Raw genomic sequence first — 20,315 nt, 5'->3', positions numbered from 1 at the left:
AAGAGGAGAAAATGCGTCTTAAAGTTGACAAAGTTTGCACTTTCTAAATTTACTGTGCGTTTAATCCTCTTCGGATGCAAATATCTCTGCCAAACCTGAAAATATTGATATTGTTCTTGTTGTAAATTTCACAGTAATTAAATTTCTGAGCGATTGACGCTAGTTTGTCCAAAATCGGAGAGCATCCGCTGAGACACCTCCATTGTGAGTTACGTAGTTACATACTCTCAAATGGTCATCATCACTTCATGTGCTGCGCATTCACATTACACAACTTATTTCCTGCTTCAAACTATGTACATACTGAAACGTATGAACACTGTGTATGGAAACAGCTTGTTAGTCAAGTTTTGGATACGTAGTAGTTTCTTATTATTTCATTATTTCACACTTTTGAACTTTCACCATTTAGCAGCGAGGCTCTCTCTCTCTCAATTTTGTGCGGACTGCTGCTGCTGCCGGGCAAATTTACTTTGGTTTAGTTCTTCTGACATTGTGGCTGGGGGGCTTATAAAATAAATCAATTTAAAACCTCATTTAGCCTGCGATCGTTCTTGTCTAGGCAACTTATCGCACACCAGTCGGCAGTGGCCGCGGAAGGCTGGGTGGGGACAGAGGGACAATGTTCCCACAGTTGTTCGATGTCCGCATCATCTGCCCAGCTTGTATAAACCCCTCTCACCCCCATCCTACAATAATAATGTCCCCAAATGTCCCCACGGCTTCCGCGGGGCCACTGCACAGTCTGCTTCTCCTCCTCGACCGACCTCGACTTGCGGAGGGCGAAAGAGGAGACGCCGAGACTTTTCTCATTTCACGTGATCTAAGACCCTGACATGACCCTATTTGCACTTCTTGTCTCACTAACTTTAACCAAGGGGAAAAAGTAAATTGAGCCTGGTGGATCAAGATGAAACTGTGGATGTGCTACTAGACGGAGAATAATGTTCATGACGTGGCCAGTTGGCCCAGTATCAAATTACAGATTTACTCTCGCAAAGAGATGTTTATGCAATGTTTATACTGAAAAATTAAACTACTTGCGTATTTACAAGGGAGGTCGCTCAGAGGATGCTCTCAGATTTTGAGCAAATAAGTGAAGATCGAGAACAAGTTTAATTAGTATGCAATTTGCAAAAGACACGATCTCTCAATGGGCACGTTTGGCAGAGATGTTTGCATCCAAAACACGCCCTAAAGTTGACAAATTCTACACTTTCCAAATTTATTGCGCGTTTTCTCCTCTTCGGATGCAAATATCCCTGCCAAACGTGCCCATTGGGAGATCGCGTCTTTCGCAAATTTCATACTAATTAAATTTGTCCTCGATTGACACTAATTTCCTCAAAATCGAACAGCATACGCTGAGAGATTTCCATTGTTACTTGATACGGGTATATTATAATGTAGCTAATTTTTTGAATTCCATTATTTCAGGAGGAGACAAAGACGAACCGAAAGGAAGGAAAGAAAACGTGGATTTTAGACCCAGGAAGTAAGAAAAGAAGGCATTGTTCCCTATTCATTATACAAATTATTGATCGCCCCATAAAAGTTGGCAATAAATTTTGACATTTTCATCACCCAAAAATTCTTTCACCTTTTTTCTTTTTGTCTGAAATTGTACAGCGTTCAGTAATATTGGTTCATTCAACTTTTCTTCGTAGATAAGTACATATCTAAGATATGCGCCTAAATATGTACTTATGTAGATGGATACGGAGATAGGCGTCGATAAACATGAATGCTATTATGTTGATTACGCTTTTATGCGCCTGGTGAAAGTACGGCCTCTGACAACTTTCACTTCCTGTGGCTTTCACCTCAAATTGTGGCAAACAAAGATTCGAGGAAGCTTTCTCTCTACCTCTCGCCACCTTTCCTCCTTCCGCCTCCTTCATCATCAAAAGTGGGCAAATTCGTTCCTGAATATTTAACTATTTATTAACAATTGTACAAGTTCTATAGTTCAACAGGAGGAAAGCAAACCAGTGGCCGCGGAAGGGTGAGGGGGGCAGAGGGGAATGTTCCCAGGATTGTTGATAAACCTCTCATTTCCCTATCCTACATTGTTAGTGGCCCCACGTGCCCCCACGGCTTCCGCGGCCTCTAACCCAAACCACCAACTTTTGCATTTCCATTCCATCAAAGTTCCTTCCATCCAACTCAACTTCCGTGGTTTTGCTGGCTTCCATTCGCACCGTAAAGTATGAATGAGGAGCGTTGGGGAGAGTGTTGAATAAGTAGTTTCAATTGTATAACTTTCGCCTCCTTTATTAAGAAAACATGAGGCGATGTTGCTTAATATATGGCTTCATCAAGTGTTGTGTTGTGTATATGTTGAATGGTCAGTCGCCCTCATTCCGGGCCTGGTCTTTGACATTTGATTCGTATTATTTAAGGTTGAAAACCAGGAAGGAGTGGAATTATGTAACGACTTGCGAGAAATAACGGGAAGAAAGTGGTTCCTTGCAGGTGTTTTGACCTGTAAGAAATGCAAGGCGCGAGAAACTATACTTCATACGACGCGTGGCCAGATGGCGCATATTCCTTGCACTTTCTTGCACCTTGCATTTTTTTTACTTTGCATTGCAAGAAATGCAGCAAACCCGCAAGGAAGTGTTTTTTTGCAGATAGTTTAACCTGCAAGAAATGCAAGTCGCATGAAACTACGCCAGGCCGCTATTCCTGCATACGGCGCGTGGCTAGATAGCGCTTATTTCTTGCACTTTCTCCCAGTTTCTTGCACCTCGCATTTCGTGCGTTTCCTTCTGTAAGAAATGTGGCAAGCCCATAAGGAGCGAAACACTGGGTGAAAGTAATCACGTGCAAGAAATTCTAGCAAGTGGTTTCATGCAACTATTTTGGCATGCAAGAAATGCAAAAAAACGATTGGCTGGCGCATATTTCTGCCACTTTCTCCCAGTTTCTTGCACCTCACATTTCTTGCATGGCTTGTTTTGCAGTGCAAGAAACGCAGCAAAAACAAACCCGCAAAGAACGAACCACTGGCAGGAAGGAAGTAGGATTTAGCCCGGTTTAAACTTTCATCCGAATCCAGAATTTGAGTTTCAGTATTATTTTCACATTTTCATTTGTGAGAGGATTACTGACCGAGGAAACTTTTCTACTTGACTGAACCTAAATTTGGTAACAATGTGAGTCGAGTGAGTTTCTGACAGGAAAAAAAGTCACCGGTGGGAAGAGCATATTATTTTTTGCGGAGTAAATGTCACCTAAAATCTGAAATTTGAAAATAAAACATCAGCTCAGTGTCTCAGCGGAGATCTTGTCAGGCCTTCTTTTTGACATCACGGGATGACGACGAGGACGACGCAAACCCATTTCATTTCCAGTTTGGCTACAGTGGCCGCGGAAGCGTGGAGGCAATGTCCCCACGGTAATTCGATGTCCCCATCATCTGCCCATCTTATATAAACCCATCGCTCCCCTGTCCTACAATGTTAATGTCCCCACATGTCCCCCCCCCCGGCTTCCGCGGCCACTGTACGTATGGCTGCTGTTGTGGAGTGTTCACTTTACTTAAGAGTAACGAATCTTGATGGGTAATCTGGCTGGATGTTAATGGCGAAAAGACGGACACATTTTGGGAGAAAGTTTAAAAGTTTAATGGGCAAAAACATACATGCCCAAAAGGCAACGTGATTTTGGAATGATGCTCCTTTTTTGGATGGCTGGCAGCGAGTCAAACGACAATATTTTGTACATAGGGGCAGTGCCGGCGGAAGTTTGGGGGAGGGGACATGTGGGGACATTAGCATTGGGGGAGGAGGGATTTGTTAATAGGATTTTGCCGAATTTCTGGGAGGACAATGTCCCCCTGTTTCCGCCGCCAATGTATAAAGGGGGGATGAGTAAAACTATGATATTTTGTACATCAGGGCAGTGGCCGCGGAAGTTGGGGGCGGGGGCATGTGGGGACATTAGCATTGTGGGATTGGGGGAGGTGACAAGACACGATTTTGTTGAATTTCTGGGAGGACATTGTCCCCCTGCTTCCGCCGCCAATGCATAAAGGGGGGATGAGACTCATCAAAAATATCTATTCTGATGCGTTTATACAGATAAATTGCGTAGTAAATGATGGCTTGAGGGGAAAGTAAGTAGGCTCCTAAGACGGCGTAATGACATGGGCGTGTTAAAATCCGTCCAATATCGCATTACTTTCCGGGTAGATTTTCGTAACGGATAATATTTCCAACTTATTCTTCGAGATGTTCAGAAAAGCGATAAAGTTTTTAGTTGCTTATTAGAAAAGAAAGTAAGCTGTAAGCTGCGACCAATCAATAAATTTGGGGAGAATGACAACAAGCTTATTTAGAATATTTTGTTAGTGGCTTCATCAAACTGGTGGAATTATTCATGCATAATAGCAATGGGTGGGGAAAAGCATCTAAGCTCCCTTCATTTATTCCGGCTTAACACATTCATCATAAATCAGGTGGTGGTGAAAGGAGAGAGATTTAGTTGGAAGTGGGAAAGAAAATAAAGCAGTGTTTCGGGGTTTGCGGCATTTCTTGCGATGGAAAGGAACAACGGGAGAAATGCGAGGTGCAAGAAACTGGGAGAAATATGCGCCATCTAGCCACGCACAGGATGAAGTATAGCGGCGGGAAGAGTAGTTTCTTGCGTCTTGCATTTCTTGCAGGTCAAAATATTTAGCTGCAAGAAACCACTTTCTTGCCCTTATTTCTTGCAAGTGGTTACTTTCACCCGAAGCACTGGTAAAAAACGATCAAAATTCAGGGAAAAACGAGGTCCAATTTGTTACATTTCTTGCACTGTAATACAAGAAAGGCTAGAACTGCGAGGTGAAAGAAACTGGGAGAAAGTGCAAGAAATGTGCGCCATCTAGCCACGCGCCGTATGAAGTACATCGAATTTTCGCGTCAAAACCGCTCCAAGAAACCACTTTCTTTCAGTTATTTCTTCCAAATGGTTACTTTCACCCGAAAATAGTGGACAAAGATAAATGCAATTTTCTTCGTGGTTAAATTATTAAACTCGATTTTAGCAATCAAAAAATCATACAAACTTGATGGACACAGGACGTACTGAATAAATCCAATTTCAAGTTAGATATTTGAATAGAAAGTTTGTTAAATAATTTCCTCTGGGCGAAGAATTCTTATCTTGATGAGTCTCCATTAATTGTGTTTCGTCCCTCATTTTTACGACAGTTGACAGCCCTCTATCTCCACAATAACAATGAAGAAGTTGCACAATGGGATGCTTTCTCTTCCCTGGAAGACATTGTGCTCCGCTTCCATCTTAACAATTCGGGATGAGACAACTGTGAAGTTGAATTGAAAGCAGGAGGAGAATTTCTATTCTTTCGACGATGGCAGCAATGACGTTCTATTCCTTTCATTAATTTTTTGCTTGATTTATCTCCAACAATGGAGAAAACCTTGGAGAGCGTTAGATAAATACGTAACTTTCTCCTTTACTGATCCTACATATACTTGTATATCTACGTGTTAAAACTGAAACACAGTGGCCGCGGAAGGGGGGGGGGAGCAGAGGGACAATGTCCACACGGTTGTTCGATGTCCCCATCCTTTGCTTATGTTATATATAAACCCTTCCCTCCACTGTCCTGCAATGTTAATGTCCCCACGGCTTCCGCGGCCACTGGCAAGATACGTATTCCAGTTAAATAACGTAGGACGAGATGACTTATCGTCAAAATTAGCAAATTTGCAATTATTTCTTCGCTCTGGGAATTTATTTAAAAGAATTTGTCGAGCAGGGAGTTGCCAATTAAAAAAATGTACATTCCAGATTTTGACACTTTTTGAAGGAGGAGATCTCAAGGTTAAGAAGCCTTCAGAAAAATTGGAACTCGTAGAAACTGGCTTAAAAAACTCAACGCCATTCCATTATTCAACTCACTGCCTACAAATTTGTACTGCCAGAATTTTAAAATAAATTTCCAGAGTCGAGAAATGATAAAAAATGTGTTGATTTTGGCGATGAGTCCTAAGTTAATATATTTTTTAAACCTTTTGGCAAAATGGGGAGCCAATAAGGCACCATTTCCCGGGTTTTGAAAACTGATAACTAAATTTGATACCCACACATGCATTTTTTAATATTTTGAAATATACTAAAATACGTCGTCGAGTCGTACGTTAATGCGGAAAAAGACCGGAGTTCAACGACCAAACTCGAAATTTAAACGATACGCTAATATCATGACGTACATGAGTGGTGAAAGTGAATTTAGCGAGTATGGAGAAAGTCGTGAACCTCTAAATGTTCACATTTGTTTTATTTTTATTGTGATTCTTACCAAACGGGAAGAGAGATGAGAAAGTTGATCTCGGATGACTTGACAAACATGAGGGCAGCCCCGTTCACTGTACAGTGGCCGCGGGAAGCCTTGGGGACATCTGGGGACATTAACGTTGTAGGATAGGGGAGGGAAGGGTTTGGGCGGAAAAGATGTGGACATCGAACAACCGTGGGGACATTGTCCCTCTGTCCCCATACGCGCTTCCGCGGCCACTGTTTATCCACAGTTGACTGGATTGTCCAATTCGCATAAAGATGATGACGTGCTATGCAAAAGGCTGGTTTTACGACTCACGGACAAAAAAAAACTTTCCTACATTCGTTTCGTTCATCTCTTTGTGTTATGCGTCCACTGACACTCACCAAAAAAGATGAGTTGTTGAATTGACGACAATAAAGTGTGTTTTTGTATGCACCACGTATTGTTTCCGAAGGAGGACAGGTCTCTCGACGGCAACAGTAAGTACGTAAGTAGGTATGTAAGCAGCTTTATTTTACAAAGTTTCAAATTGCATGCAAGAACAAGGAGTTACTTTATTTGGAAGACTTTCAAACAAATTTTGTCGGAGTGCGGAGCACTTTTTTCTTGACTTCACTTATCTGTATAGTTAGTTATCTGATTGGCAAATTCAGAGATGGGCGAAATACTTTGTCAAAATAGAGTATTTTGAGCCCTGTTGTTCCCAAGGGGAAGGATTTCCAGGGATGTTACACGCAAAAAAAGACGAGAATCTGCATGGAGAAGACAACTGTCAGTCGAAAATAGGGGTTTTGTAAAGAAACTAACTTTTTATCGGTGTCAAAATATTTTATTTTTATAAAATCGTGAAAACAATGAATTTTGACGGAGGTAAAAAGTTGATTTCTTCATAAGCCTTGTATTTCCGTAAGACTGTTGTATTCTCGATGCAGATTTTCGTCTTTTTGTGGGTGTAACACCCCTGGAAATTCAAGAACGTAACCCAAAATACTGTATTTTGCCCATATATTTTGTCCAATCCTTGCTGATTGTACAATCATTTACATATTTAGTATTTCTTTCAGTGTATATTTTTAGAATCTCATAACTTATATTTTCCAAGGGTTCTTCTAAATTTCTTTACACTTGCGGTCAGCGTTTTTTGATAAAGTCCGAAATAAATCAAGGCCACGTTTTCCTTCCTGTCACTGCGGAGAAAGCTGACGTTGAGATAAAACTGCGATATGGTGATGTTCAGTTTATTTCAGTTCAGGAGGGTGAGAATCTGTCAACCTCTCCATTCTCACAGACTTTGTCCCCGACTTTATTGGGGCCGTCAGCACCCGACAAATTATCTTAACCAGTCGAGAAGAGAAATTTCTATGCACATTTTTCGGGTGAAATAATTCTGTGGAGAGGTTCGGTTCACACATGCGGTTTTTTTTACATCCTGATCTGAATATCTTTACCATTTTTGCGGCCGAGCGGGGAATGTGGTGCGGGTTTGGCTGCCTCGTTGGGAATATTGATTCAGGTTTATACTTGATCATTCGAATAGAATTTTAACTTGCATGAGTTCCAAACTGGATGAAAGCTCGGATCGGATGGAGGGCTATTGAAACTTGAAATGTGACAAGTGAAAGTGCCTCAACAACATTCACTGCCTGCTTTTGAAGCACTTCTTCCATGACGTAATGTCATGCAGATGCAGTGTTGTGAGCTGGATTGAGCTTAAGCCGCTTGACTTTTAGTGGTAGCATTCATAATTTGGAATGGAGGTCTCCCAGCTAAAGCGATCCGATTTTGGGCAAATTAGTATCAAGTGATCGCAAATTTAATTAGTATGAAATTTGCGAAAGGCACGATCTCCCAATGGGCACGTTTGGCAGAGATATTTGCATCTGAAGAGGAGAAAGCGCGCAGTAAAGCTGGAAAGTGTAAAATTTGTCGACTTTATGAAGCATTTTTTTCCTATTTGGATGCAAATAGGTCTGCCAAACGTGCCTTTTGCAAATTTGAATTCTATATTAATTGAATTTGTGATCGATTGAATTGAAAGAATTGGGATATATTTGCATCCAAAAAGGAGAAAATGCGTCATAAAGTCGACAAATGTAACACTTTCCAAATTTACCGTGCGCTTTCTCCTCTTCGGATGCAAGTACCTCTGCCAAACGTGCCCATTGGGAGATCGTGTCTCCTACAAATTTCGTATTTATTAAATTTGTGACCAGATTGACACTTATTTGCCAAAAATCGGATCGCATACGTTGGGAGACCTCGATTGTTCGAATATTTCGGAGGTTTACTATTGTTGCCGCAACTTCTTGTTGAAGATGTAGTTAGGAGTTAATGGCGTAAGATATTTTTGTACGAGGGGAGAGAGAAAGAGAAGAAAAGAAGAGGGGAGAATCGACTAATGGCACATTTGTCGCAATACAACTCCCTACTTTGCACTGTTATGGATTAGAGTAAACTTTCAACATGGAAAAGGAGGTGACATTCTAGAAACCCTGGAAAAAAAGTCCATCCTTCAATTAGATCTTCTCGTTTAATCCGTACGCTTTTTACGCAATTCTACTTGGATTTGACATCGTAACGAGGACGCAAGAAGTTGCGACATTCCCGATTAAAAGTGAAAGTCAACAATGTATTTAGAAAAATAAAAATGAAGTCTTGTTGGTTTAGTTTACATCGTCAAAAACCCGGCAGGCAGCCAGGCAGGGGACTCCACCGTCCGAGACGGAATATGTATGCATGTATGTATGCAATAATGGGGGCGCAGGCCAGGTTCAACCCTGATTATTTTTTGACCAGCTCAGGTTGATAGACAAACTTGTTAGGAACAAAAATTTCATGTAGAATTTGTCCAAATGGAGAAAATTTAGAGCATTATGGTCGTCGCAAGTTCGCGAAAATTCCTGGGGGCCGTCAGTAACTCAAAAATCGCGATTTTCTAGACCCCCTTTTAACATGTTTCACATAGGCACGATATCATTGGAGAAGACCCCCCCCCTCGCGTTACATAATTTATGGACAGGCAGCAACCGAATCGTTTTCGCGATCTTAAGGGGCACATGACGGTCTAATTTTTGCGCATCTGCGCAAATTCCGTACTTAAATGTTGTTTCTAAAGAGTTGCTCTTTCAAACTAATGTGGTAAAAAATAATCTGGGTTGAACATGGTCAAAACATAATTTGGGCTGAACATGGTCAAAAAATAATCCGGGTTGAACATGGTTTGCGCTCCCATCGTAAGTTTCTTCCCTTTAGTTGAGCATGATGAAACTTGAGATGGAAAGTTGGACAAAGTTTTGTTGTTGCTACTGCTGCTCTGTTGCTCTGCTTACGTACGTGATGCTGCTGTTTCCTCGACTTTCTTCTCCTTTTTGTGCCTCACTCACTCGCATCGTCCCATCAAGTACATTACGACACTCTCCATCTCTCTCATAATGTATACGCCATTGCCAAACCTGCCCAACTACTTGGAATTCTGCTGAATGTAGTGGATCCCTCCTCACATGACTAAAAAGTTCATCTTCACGCTTGAGTTCATGATCCCCAAATGCGACGACTTCCATTTAGTTGAGTTTCTTCGAAGCGTGCAAACGTCGGAGGCTATAATGAAGTTGAAAATTGTAAACTCGTCTGGATAAAAGTTGTTGCAAGGCGGAGGAATCTCGAGGGGGCCAAGAGAAAATGCATGCTTTAAAGGACACGACAAATTTGGCAGGGCTGCAGGCTGGCTGGCTGGAGAAATAATGTAATGTAAGATTTGAATAAATAATCAGAGAATTTTAGCGGATAAATTATTTAGGCTGGATTGGAAGCAGAAAGGTGGGTTCGGGTGAAAGTAAATAATCGCTGGGAAGATGTAATGGGAAGAAAGTGGTTATTTTGACCTGCAAGAAATGCTAGGCGCTAGAAACTACGTCGCATCGCTGTACTTCATACGGCGCGTGGCTAGATGGCGCATATTTCGTGCACTTTCTCTCAGTTTCTTGCACCTCGCATTTCTTGCGTTTTTCTTGGATTGGAGTGCAAGAAATCTATGAAACCTGCAAGAAATAACGGCAGGAAAGTAGTTTCTTGCAGGTATTTTGACCTGTAACTGCCTGTAAGATGTTAGAAACTACGCTCCGTCGCTGTACTTCATACGGCGCGTGGCTAGATGGCGCATATTTGTCGCACTTTCTCCCAGTTTCTGGCACCTCGCATTTCTTGCATTGCTCGCTTTCTAGTGCAAGAAATGTATAATAAACCCGCAAGAAACGAAACCCACTGATTAGAACCCTCTCCTTTTATATAATCCTGCCACCATCTTTACAAGTATCTTGTCCTCTAAACATACCCGAAAACCGTGATTATTAGAGAGAAAGTAGAAAGCAGCCATCCAACTATACAGACCCAATTAGTTTCATATTTAGATATGTATGTACGCATACCCATGAAATTTACCATGTTTTGTTGGAGAAACCTCCTGTCATCTAATTAATAATTAGTTTTTGGCCGTCACCACCCCACCCCAATTAAAATTTGTCAAATGTCAACTCATGTTAGTACTTATTTGCTTCATCCTCCACATTAATGAAGCTGCCATTCATGAAGAGTTTATCACTAATAAAGGACAAACTTTTCTCCATTTCAGGCGATTTATGTCAAGCTCTGAAATGCAAAAAGAAGGAACTTTGTCTGCTCGAGGATGAATTCACGGCTGTCTGCGTCAGCAAGAAGGAGCTCCACAAAAATGGGTAAAAACTCTACAGTTTGTCACTCTTTTTAATTAAATTAATGAAAAGTTGTGTACGTTTTTTGGCTGCTGGCCTTTTTGTATTATTAAAATTAATCTTGACTTTACTTACATAGCTGGAAGCTATCTTACACAATTTTTCAATTAACAATTCCCCTCTGGTTCGTTAATCTACATACGCAAAGGGGAAGATATTTAATGACTTTTTTTATATAATAATGGGAGTTAGAAAAGTTAGTAAGTTAAGAAATGTGTAACTGTGCTGGGAAAAAATCAATCAAATATTTTGAGAGAATTAATCACATTTTTTTTTGCGAATAAATGAGTTTAGGTAGATATGCGCATATATGTACACGAAGTGGCCGTGGAAGTGCGGGGACATAGGAAAAATGTTTAACAGTTCCTCTCTGCTTTATTAATCTACATATTTACAATTACTTAAGGTAGAAAATAGTTACTGACTTTTAATAACGGGAGGACGAAAAGTTATTAAGAAATGTGTAACTCGGTCTGAAAAAAATTCAATCAATTCTTTCGAGTGAATTAATCACATTTTTTTGCGAATGAATAAGCTTAGGTGGATTGATTGATACACAGTGGCCGCGGAAGCGTGGCATAGGGAAATGTCCCCAAGGAAATTTTTCCGTGGGGACTTGGAATTTGAATAATATTGCCTTTCCAATCCAGTATCAACAAGACAATTGATTAAATTTATAACTAGTGCTATTCGAAGTCAGCTAGATTTTGATTTTCATAAATTTCTTAGATTTTTCAGAAAATTTGTATATGTCCCCACAGTCCAAATTATGTTCCACGGCCACTGTACATATACATAATTCAATATATAATCATTTTCTGTAGCATGCTACATACGTAGGTAGACCACGTGTCTGAAAATAAATTGGACTTTGAGGAGTAGAATCCAATTTAATATCGTACTTATAGATCTAAAAGTATACTTGTTTATCTGTGGATGATACTCTCTTATGCTCATTTCCTGCCTTTGAGTGGATTCTTGAATGGAAAATAAACCCGAATTCAAGTGCCAAAACCTTAAAGAGTCCTCATTTTCCGTCTCTCCACTCGAGTTAACAGCAAATGCAAATAAAACCTGATGGTTGTACATACATATGTACTTACGGGTTGAGATAATAAACCTAAAATTGGGCAAGTTGCGTGTAAAAAGAGATATGTATCGTCCAACCAAATTACGCGACCACACGTATGGATGGACGACAGAGGTGGGCAAAATACAAGGTTTTGAGGTCCGTTCTTTTCAGAGTTTGGATTTCTGGGGGTGTTATACACACAAAAGGACGAAAATCTGCATGGAGAAGCACGTGCCGCGGAAGCGCGGGGATTTGTGGGGACAGTAACATTGTAGGATAGGGGTAGGGAGGGGTTTATATAACATGGGCAGATGATGGATACATCGAATATCTGTGGGGACATTGTCCCTCTGTCCCCACGCTTCCGCGGTAACTGTGGAGAAGACAACAGTCTTACGAAAATACAGATTTTCTGAAGAAATTAACTTGTTGCTGCTGTCAAAAAACTTATTTTATAAAAAAAAAATCGTGAAAAGAATGTATTTTTACAGCGATAAAAAAGTTAATTTCTTCAGAAAACTTGTAATTTCATATGACTTTTCTGGACGAAAATTCTGGTCTTTTTGTGGGCGTAACACCCCCAGAATTCCAAACCCTGAAAACGGAGCTCAAAATACTCAATTTTTCCAAAATATTTTCCCCACCCCTGCCGGACGCCGGCTTACTAACGATGTTAAATATTAAAGAAGGAAATGTACACAACTTGCTATTTTTGTGTGGCCAGAAATGTCATGATGCATAATTAATTGATGAGCTGTCTTCTATAGTAAACTTGGAATTATCGAATTTTGATCCATCTATTTCAGGGATATTATCGTCCCAAAATCGAAACTGAAGGAGACTCCGACCCCCCCAAAGCTGGAGGACGAAGAGAAAGAACAGTACGAAGAGGAGGATGACGACTCAGATTATTACGACGAAGATGAAGACTCCAACGAAGACTTTTTCTCGTCCGGCAAGACCAAAAGCGATAAGAACAGCAAATCCTCGTCGTCATCGTCATCATCGAATACTTTCAACAACAACAATGGGGCCGGTGGTGACAATAGTTTCAAGTAAGTTTAGCCTCAAGGCAAAAGTAAAAATCTTGGTTGTGACATTAACCGAATGTTGAGTCGTAAAAAATGTTTTGAGATTAACCAGTTCATTCGTTCTTCGTGAGACGAGTGGCCGCGGAAGGGGTGGGGACATTTGGGGGCATTAGCACCACTTCATTCTTTTTTGTATTCTTTTTCATGGGACCAGTGGCCGCGGAAGTCGTGGGGACATTAGCAGCAGTTCATTCTTTTTTGTATGCGTTTTCATGGGACCAGTGGCCGCGGAAGGTGTGGGGACATTTGGGGACATTAACACCAGTTCATTCTTTTTTGTATTCTTTTTCATGAGAACAATGGCCGCGGAAGGTGTGGGGGTGAGGACATTGCCCCTCTGTCCCCCTCAAGCTTCCGCGGCCACTGTATTACACGCGATTGGCCTGAGATTTATCTCAGCCGACGGCTCGCAACCCACCCACCTTTTTGCAGATAACAGTTGCATTCATTTCGTCCTGATAAGGACCTCTTGGACAAAAAAGGATCAGGTTGCAGCTAAACTAACGAAAAGACGTGACACTGCACTTTATTTATCAGAACAAACTCTGCTACGGATTTTTCATGAACTTGTCATGTCACAAATGTATAAAGTTCGCCCACATGAGTTTGCCGTGTGTGCATAAAAATTGACCCACCTTTTCTACCCAGCTGCATATTTACATGCAGTGGCCGCGGAAGCGTGTGTGGACAGAGGGACAATGTCCCCACGGTTGTTCAATGTCCCCATCATCTTAACCCCTCCCTCTCCTATCTACAATATTAATGTCCCCACGGCTTCCGCGGCCACTGCATAAACGTCTAACCTGCTCTTATGTTTATATTTATCTACTTATTGAGCACACCACCCACCCATCCACATCCACCCACTCGTCTTAATTGACTGCACAATTAAGAAGGCCTATTTATTATTAATGATGCACACCTGATTTTTAATTTAGGTCATGCACACCTTGCCCCGTCGTGAAGCCGACGTTCCTCTGTGGATCGGATAATCGGACGTATAGCTCCTTGTGCAGGCTGGACTATCACAACTGCATCCAGAATTCGCAAGTTTCCGTGGGATGTAAAGGATTCTGCCCGTGCAAAAGTAAGTCTAAATAATTGAACGCTAATTTGTAATTAGTTAGGTTTAAACTAATTAGTATGGGGTTTGAGTGGCATGCAAAAAAAACGGCATTGGTTAAGAGACTACATATGGCAGATGGTGGGATGGTGTGTACATGCCGTTTCTCCTCTCGGCGTGATATTAAAACTGTTGAGTTATGACCCACCCCACCGCGTTTTCCGTTTTCGTTGAGAAATGTAGTTCCATTATGTATGAGGCTTGTGTTCAGGGTTTCGGGTGAAAGTAAGTAACCACGTGCAAGAAATAAGGGGGAGAAAGTGGTTTCTTTCAGGTGAATATTTTGACCTGCTAGAAATGCAAGGTGCAAGAAACTACGCCACGACGCTATACTTCACACCGCACGTGGCTAGATGGTGCATTTTTCTTGAACTTTCTCCCAGTTTCTAGCAGCTCGTATTTCTTGCGTGGCATGCTTTGCTGTGCACGAAATGTAGAAAACCCGCAAGAAACGAAACACTAAGGACCTACTTGCAAGAAATAACGGGGAGAAAGTGGTTTCTTGCAGGTAAATATTTTGACCTGCAAGAAATGCAAGGCGCAAGAAACGATGCCCCCCCCGCTTTAAAGACTTCATACGGCACGTGGCTAGATGGCGCATATTTCTTGCACTTTCTCCCAGTTTCTTGCACATCCCATTTCTTGCTTTGCACTGCAAAAAATGAAGCAAACTTGCACGACCCGAAACACTGGAGGCGTTATAATATATTTGATGATACATACTCTGCCGTTCTGTTTGTGAGTTGGCAACTTGTGTTTAGTCTCTCTCTTCTTTGTCCAGAGATACTAAAAGAATTTTCATTTCGCTCATCCTCAGCAGAGAGAATATAAAGCGGAGAAGAAGGTTGGATTAAAATGTGGATATTTTTTCTTTCGTTTATTACGTTTCCTTCTATTACCACATCATCCTGAGAAGAATTATTATGAGACTTGGCAGCAATTTATCATGATTTCTCTTCTCTTCTCCATGCCGAATTCGTGTGTGTATCGCTGCTGTTCTGTGTCAAGAAAGGGAGAGAAACCATGATATTTTGCAAATAAATTTTAACGATTTAATGCAACCCGTGTAGCGTTTTCCTGCATCTGCGTAAGAAACTTGCTCACTAATTTATTCTATTTATGCAGGAAGGGATGGGTTAAGTTATAACTTCACTATTTTTAAGTAGTATTATAAAAAAGCTGTATTAAACTTTAGTAACGTGTTGTTTATTAGTAGAGCCCGAGCCAGGGTTTGGTTCCAGGGTAAAAATTTGAGTGATTTTCTGGTAGAAGTTTGGTCCGATTTTGTGCAAAAAAACCTTTATATATAGCGATTTGTGCAGAAAATTATGCAGAATTATTCACACATAGTTTTGCAGAATAAAATCGCTAGAAATTTTGTGCAGGATTGTGTAACGAAAATTACGTAAAGGACAAAATGTATCGAGATTTTGTCGATTACTGCAGAACTTGATGCAATGATTTCTACTCGGGTTTCGTTTTTGTATTTCTTTTACAAAATTTTGAAACTTTGAAACTTTTTCATTCGTTGACCAAACACATTTTTTAATCTTTGAATTCTGCTTACCTTGACGATCCCACCTGGAAAACGTGCGTCTGAAGAGCCATAAATTCTGACAGACAGACGGTCAGACTGGCTATATAAGCCTGGGCTCGTGCTAAACAAGCAGAGAGCACAGGATTGTGTACATCGACAGTCACTTCGGAATGGAACCGCATGCTTGGTCTGGGCTGGGCTTTATTGCCAGTTTTATTATTATTTGAAATATGTATGCATCACATTCTACGATTCGCCATTAAAAGTGGAAACCAACTACATCGAAAAACTCACTCCGCTCTTCCATTAGCTTCTTTTTCGCGAAGAATAATAAATAATCCGCGTCCTGCTGGCTGCCCGCTAGATCCATGTACATAAATACATATCTCACTCGTAAGACTAGAGACATGCCAACTTTTATATGCTTTATCCAGCAGGTTTTTGAACTTACTTCTCATTTTAAGAAATTTTGATCCGGTAATGGAGAAAAGTGCGCATATACTTATTTCGCATGTTTAAATTCTCATGTGATTATTAAGTTGCAGTGGCCGCGGAAGCGATGGGATGGAGGGGCAATGTCCCCATCATCTACCCATCTTATATAAATAAACCCTTCCCTCCCTACCCTACAATTTTAACGTCCCCACGGATTCCGCGGCCACTGCATGAACCCCTCTCTCCAATATCTCACAATGTTAATGCATCCAGATGTCCCCGTAGCTCCTCCGCGGCCATTGATCCTGAGTGAAATTGGAAATTTAAATTGAAGAAAACTATGAAATCAATCATAAAATCAAATGAAATGAATGACTGAGGCCCCACGGCACGGCTTCTGCGGCCACTGTTTAAACCCTTGGTTGGTCAATCTCTTTATGATTTGTCCCCCGATGTCCCCACGGCTTCCGCGGCCACTGCCAATTTCCGCTTATATTGAACCATTCCGAATTTTACGTAACATTTATTTTATGCAGGGTGAAACCCGTTTTCTGTCTCCGCAAAAGGCATACAAATTTGTTCCTAAACATGCGAAGGATGCGAAGGTGTCGATCGTCGTGGTGGAGGAGGAGGCACACCGAGAATTATTGAAATTGGATCATAAAACTTTGAGAAACGAGGATAGTTGTTTACCAACTTTAGGACGGGTGGACGAACCTCATGTCATGTCGTGGCTCTCGTTCTGGGCTGTGAGCTGAGCTGTTTGAGCTAGTGAAATAAAAGAGTAATCCCAAGTGTCCTTTTACCTTTATTGAAACAAGAAATATATCGAGTGGAGCGAATTTACTGGGGCTGCCTGCAGGGACCGCGGAAGTTGGTGGGGGACATGTGGGGACATTAGCATTGTGCGATAATTAAGAGGAAGAAGAGCTTATTAATATCATATTTGTCTGAATTTTATGGCGGAACAAATCCCCCCTGTCCCCCCCCGCTTCCGCCGCCACTGTGTTGGTCCGTAGTTGCAAATTCTGTCAGAACTGGGAGTGAAAGTCCGTTCTTGAAATTTGAGCCAGGATACGTACAATTTGGGTGCTCTTTACACGAGTAGGGTTGAATGAAATGCGTTAATTTCGGTGGGTTTGTACTAGGGGAAATTAAATTTGTGGTCGAAATGGGTTTTAGTCGCCTTTAAGTCTTGTATGTACTCACCAGGTAACTTGTCAGGTAAGTTAGGGACCGTCCATAAATTATGCCACGCGAGAGGGGGGGAGGATGGAGGGTCCAAGGCTCCAATAATATCGTGCCTGAGGAGGTCTAGAAAATCCCGATTTTTAGATGACATCATTTATGTATCTCCCCGAACTCGGAGATTTTGGTCACATTTTAATCGTGCATTTAATTTGCATCGTACATACTTTCCTCGTATTTAGGTGTGTCACCTCATTTGCTTAAATCTCACCATGCCCATTTTCGGCGATACGGGTTTTTCATGTTGAATAAACTCTAATCTGTCTCTCGTGAATGCGTCAAAATATGCAAATGGGATGACCGACTATAAAAATTCGACAGTACAATGTGCATTTAGCTGATTCGAGCTTAATTGGTTTTCAACTTATCGTTAAATGTCAACAATTCTGAATTAAGGGAATCATGATGACATTTTCTCAGAAATCTCAGATGCTAAGATTGAATTCTATTTGGCAAGGTTTTGTCGTAAATAAATGATGGCATTCTTATTTTACATGTGCCAACATTGGATGCCTACATATGTACGTAAACCGATTTGCCCGTTCTGTTGACAGAAATAAGTACTCTGTTTATGTAGAGAGAGACTCAGATGCTGAGCTGTGTGGAAAGTAGTGGAAGAAATTTGTTGACGTAGGGAAACACAAGTTTGGTGAAATTGGAGAAAGTCAATTTTATGTAGGAGGACATCATCGAGAAGAAAAAGTTGTGTCTACCGTGTACCTAAATTATCTCGCAAGGCACATTTCAGACATGTTTTTCACGGATCTGCTCGCTAAAATGTAAAAAATTACAGATTCATATAGCCCGAGTCAATAATTGAGGTAGGTATAATTTAATACGACCACGACAATTTTTTATTATTTTTACACACATTTTTCTCATCTTCAAACTTGATTCTTTATTTTGCATATTCTTCTGTGTGTGCAAAATTATATGATAAGTTTTACGCGCATAATCGATAGACAGACAGACAGACAACCATGACGGATACATAAGCCTGACTAGGGCTAAAAATCAAGAAGCTAGCCACAAACAAAAGTGAGCACTTCTGCAAAATTCACGGAAGGCTGTAAATTGGCAAAAACGCGCATTTTCACCCCGGAAAGCGGACAGATGAACGTCCCATATAGTAAAAATTCGCATTTATGCCAACTTAAATTCGTGAATTTTGCAGAAGTGGTCAAGTGTCACGCTAACTCTGTTGTTTGTGTTTAGTTAAGATCCGTGAGAAACATGTCTGACATGCACATTGTCCGCAGTCGGATGAAGAGGTCTCTCGAGAAACTTAATTTGCAGCAGCAGCAGGACATTTCACTTTCCAATTTGGCGAATGGGTTGTCCACATTATTGATAAGTAGGTACGTACGTAAAATGAGAACGGAAGGGAAAGCAAGTGTACAATTCTTTAATCTGCAATGGACAGGATATTAATTGTCAAAAGTGTGTATTAAATCCCTTTCCAAATTTTGTACATTTGTTCAAACTAAAAACTCACAGCTTGTCTTTTTCCCTGAGGACAGAGGAGTTAGCAAATTGAATGGACAGGACGTTACGTGGGTGAGCGCAGTGGCCGCGGAAGGGTGTGGACACAGGGACAATGTCCCCACGGTTGTTCAATGTCCCCACCGTCTGCCCATGTTATATACGTAAACCCCTATCCTACAACCCTATCCTACGTGACCGGATACGTACACGTGAGCTAAAACTTTCTCCCTCCATTTGAGCAGAAGATAAGCCCCGTGTTTCGAGCGACATATGAACAAAAGGTCCAGTCAGGAATTAAATAATACAATTCGAACGAGCACTTGCCAATCCATTCATTCAATCCTCCAGTTCAAAAGCCGTCAGTTTGTGTCAGTGTGTCACTGCAGTCTCGCGAGACTTGTCATTTCCTGAAGCTTTTCCAGACTGACAGGCAGTGACCGCGGAAGCTGTGGGGACATCGGGGGACATTAACATTTTAGGTGTAGTAACATTGTAAGAGGGATGGGTTGGTATAACATAAGTAGACATCAAACAACCGTGGGGACCTTGCCCCTCTGTTCCGCGGCCACTGGTGACAGCATTCAGCCCTGAGCAGATAGCAGAATTTCGACAGCACTTCCGTCCATTTCCCAGTTTTGACTCTTCATCGTCAAAGTATTACTTAAGCAGCACTTGGCTTTTGAAAGGGTTAAACGGGCATCTATGGCTAATCCTTTTTTGGGATTGAGGCACTTATTTTCTGTTTGAAATGTGTAAGTGGATGTTCGCAATTTTGGATTAAAAAAACCCACGTGCACTCGTCGATCTCTGTCAAAAAAAGCATATGTAGGGCAACTTTGCCAGTATGTAGTATGAAATAGGTGGCGTTTTTCTGATATTGTTTGGTGTACATGGTCGATCGAAGGGAGAGGAAACAGGGTGAAAGTGTTTGCACACATCGTTTACAAACAAGTATATTTATTCAGGATAAGTGAGCAAATATTCACTTTAATATGTATGTGTGCCGTTTTTTATGAAATGATAAATAAAAACGGAGGCCTACATTAGAGATGAGCTGGATATCCATTTTGCTTTGATAATCCATGGCCCGATCCGATCCAAATGGATTGGGATGGATTGGATCTGAAAATGTTTGGGTGATCTCATCTCTGAATCTGATCTCATAAAATGGAGATCTAGCTCACTTTTAACGTGACTGAATTGTGTGATCACTTACATAACATTAATATTTTACTTTAATTTGCTGGAATTCTTTCATTA

The 20,315-nt window shown here is 41.1% G+C and overlaps 1 protein-coding gene across 1 annotated transcript in view; it reads left to right on the top strand.

Annotated features, from left to right (window-relative positions):
- LOC110856284 (proteoglycan Cow) overlaps window positions 1–20,315 on the top strand; it is a 61,579-nt gene that overhangs the window by 14,036 nt on the left and 27,228 nt on the right. The window contains exons 2-5 of the mRNA XM_022104764.2: window positions 1,438–1,495; window positions 10,926–11,028; window positions 12,943–13,191; window positions 14,166–14,314. Coding sequence (XP_021960456.1) covers window positions 1,438–1,495; window positions 10,926–11,028; window positions 12,943–13,191; window positions 14,166–14,314 — 559 coding nt within the window. The remainder of the gene's footprint in view (window positions 1–1,437; window positions 1,496–10,925; window positions 11,029–12,942; window positions 13,192–14,165; window positions 14,315–20,315) is intronic.

This window comes from Folsomia candida, unplaced genomic scaffold, assembly GCF_002217175.1.
Source record: "Folsomia candida strain VU population unplaced genomic scaffold, ASM221717v1 Fcan01_Sc015, whole genome shotgun sequence".
NCBI classification, from domain to species: domain Eukaryota; kingdom Metazoa; phylum Arthropoda; class Collembola; order Entomobryomorpha; family Isotomidae; genus Folsomia; species Folsomia candida.
Note: the sequence above shows the minus strand (reverse complement) of the source record. Positions and strands in the feature narration are given on the sequence as shown.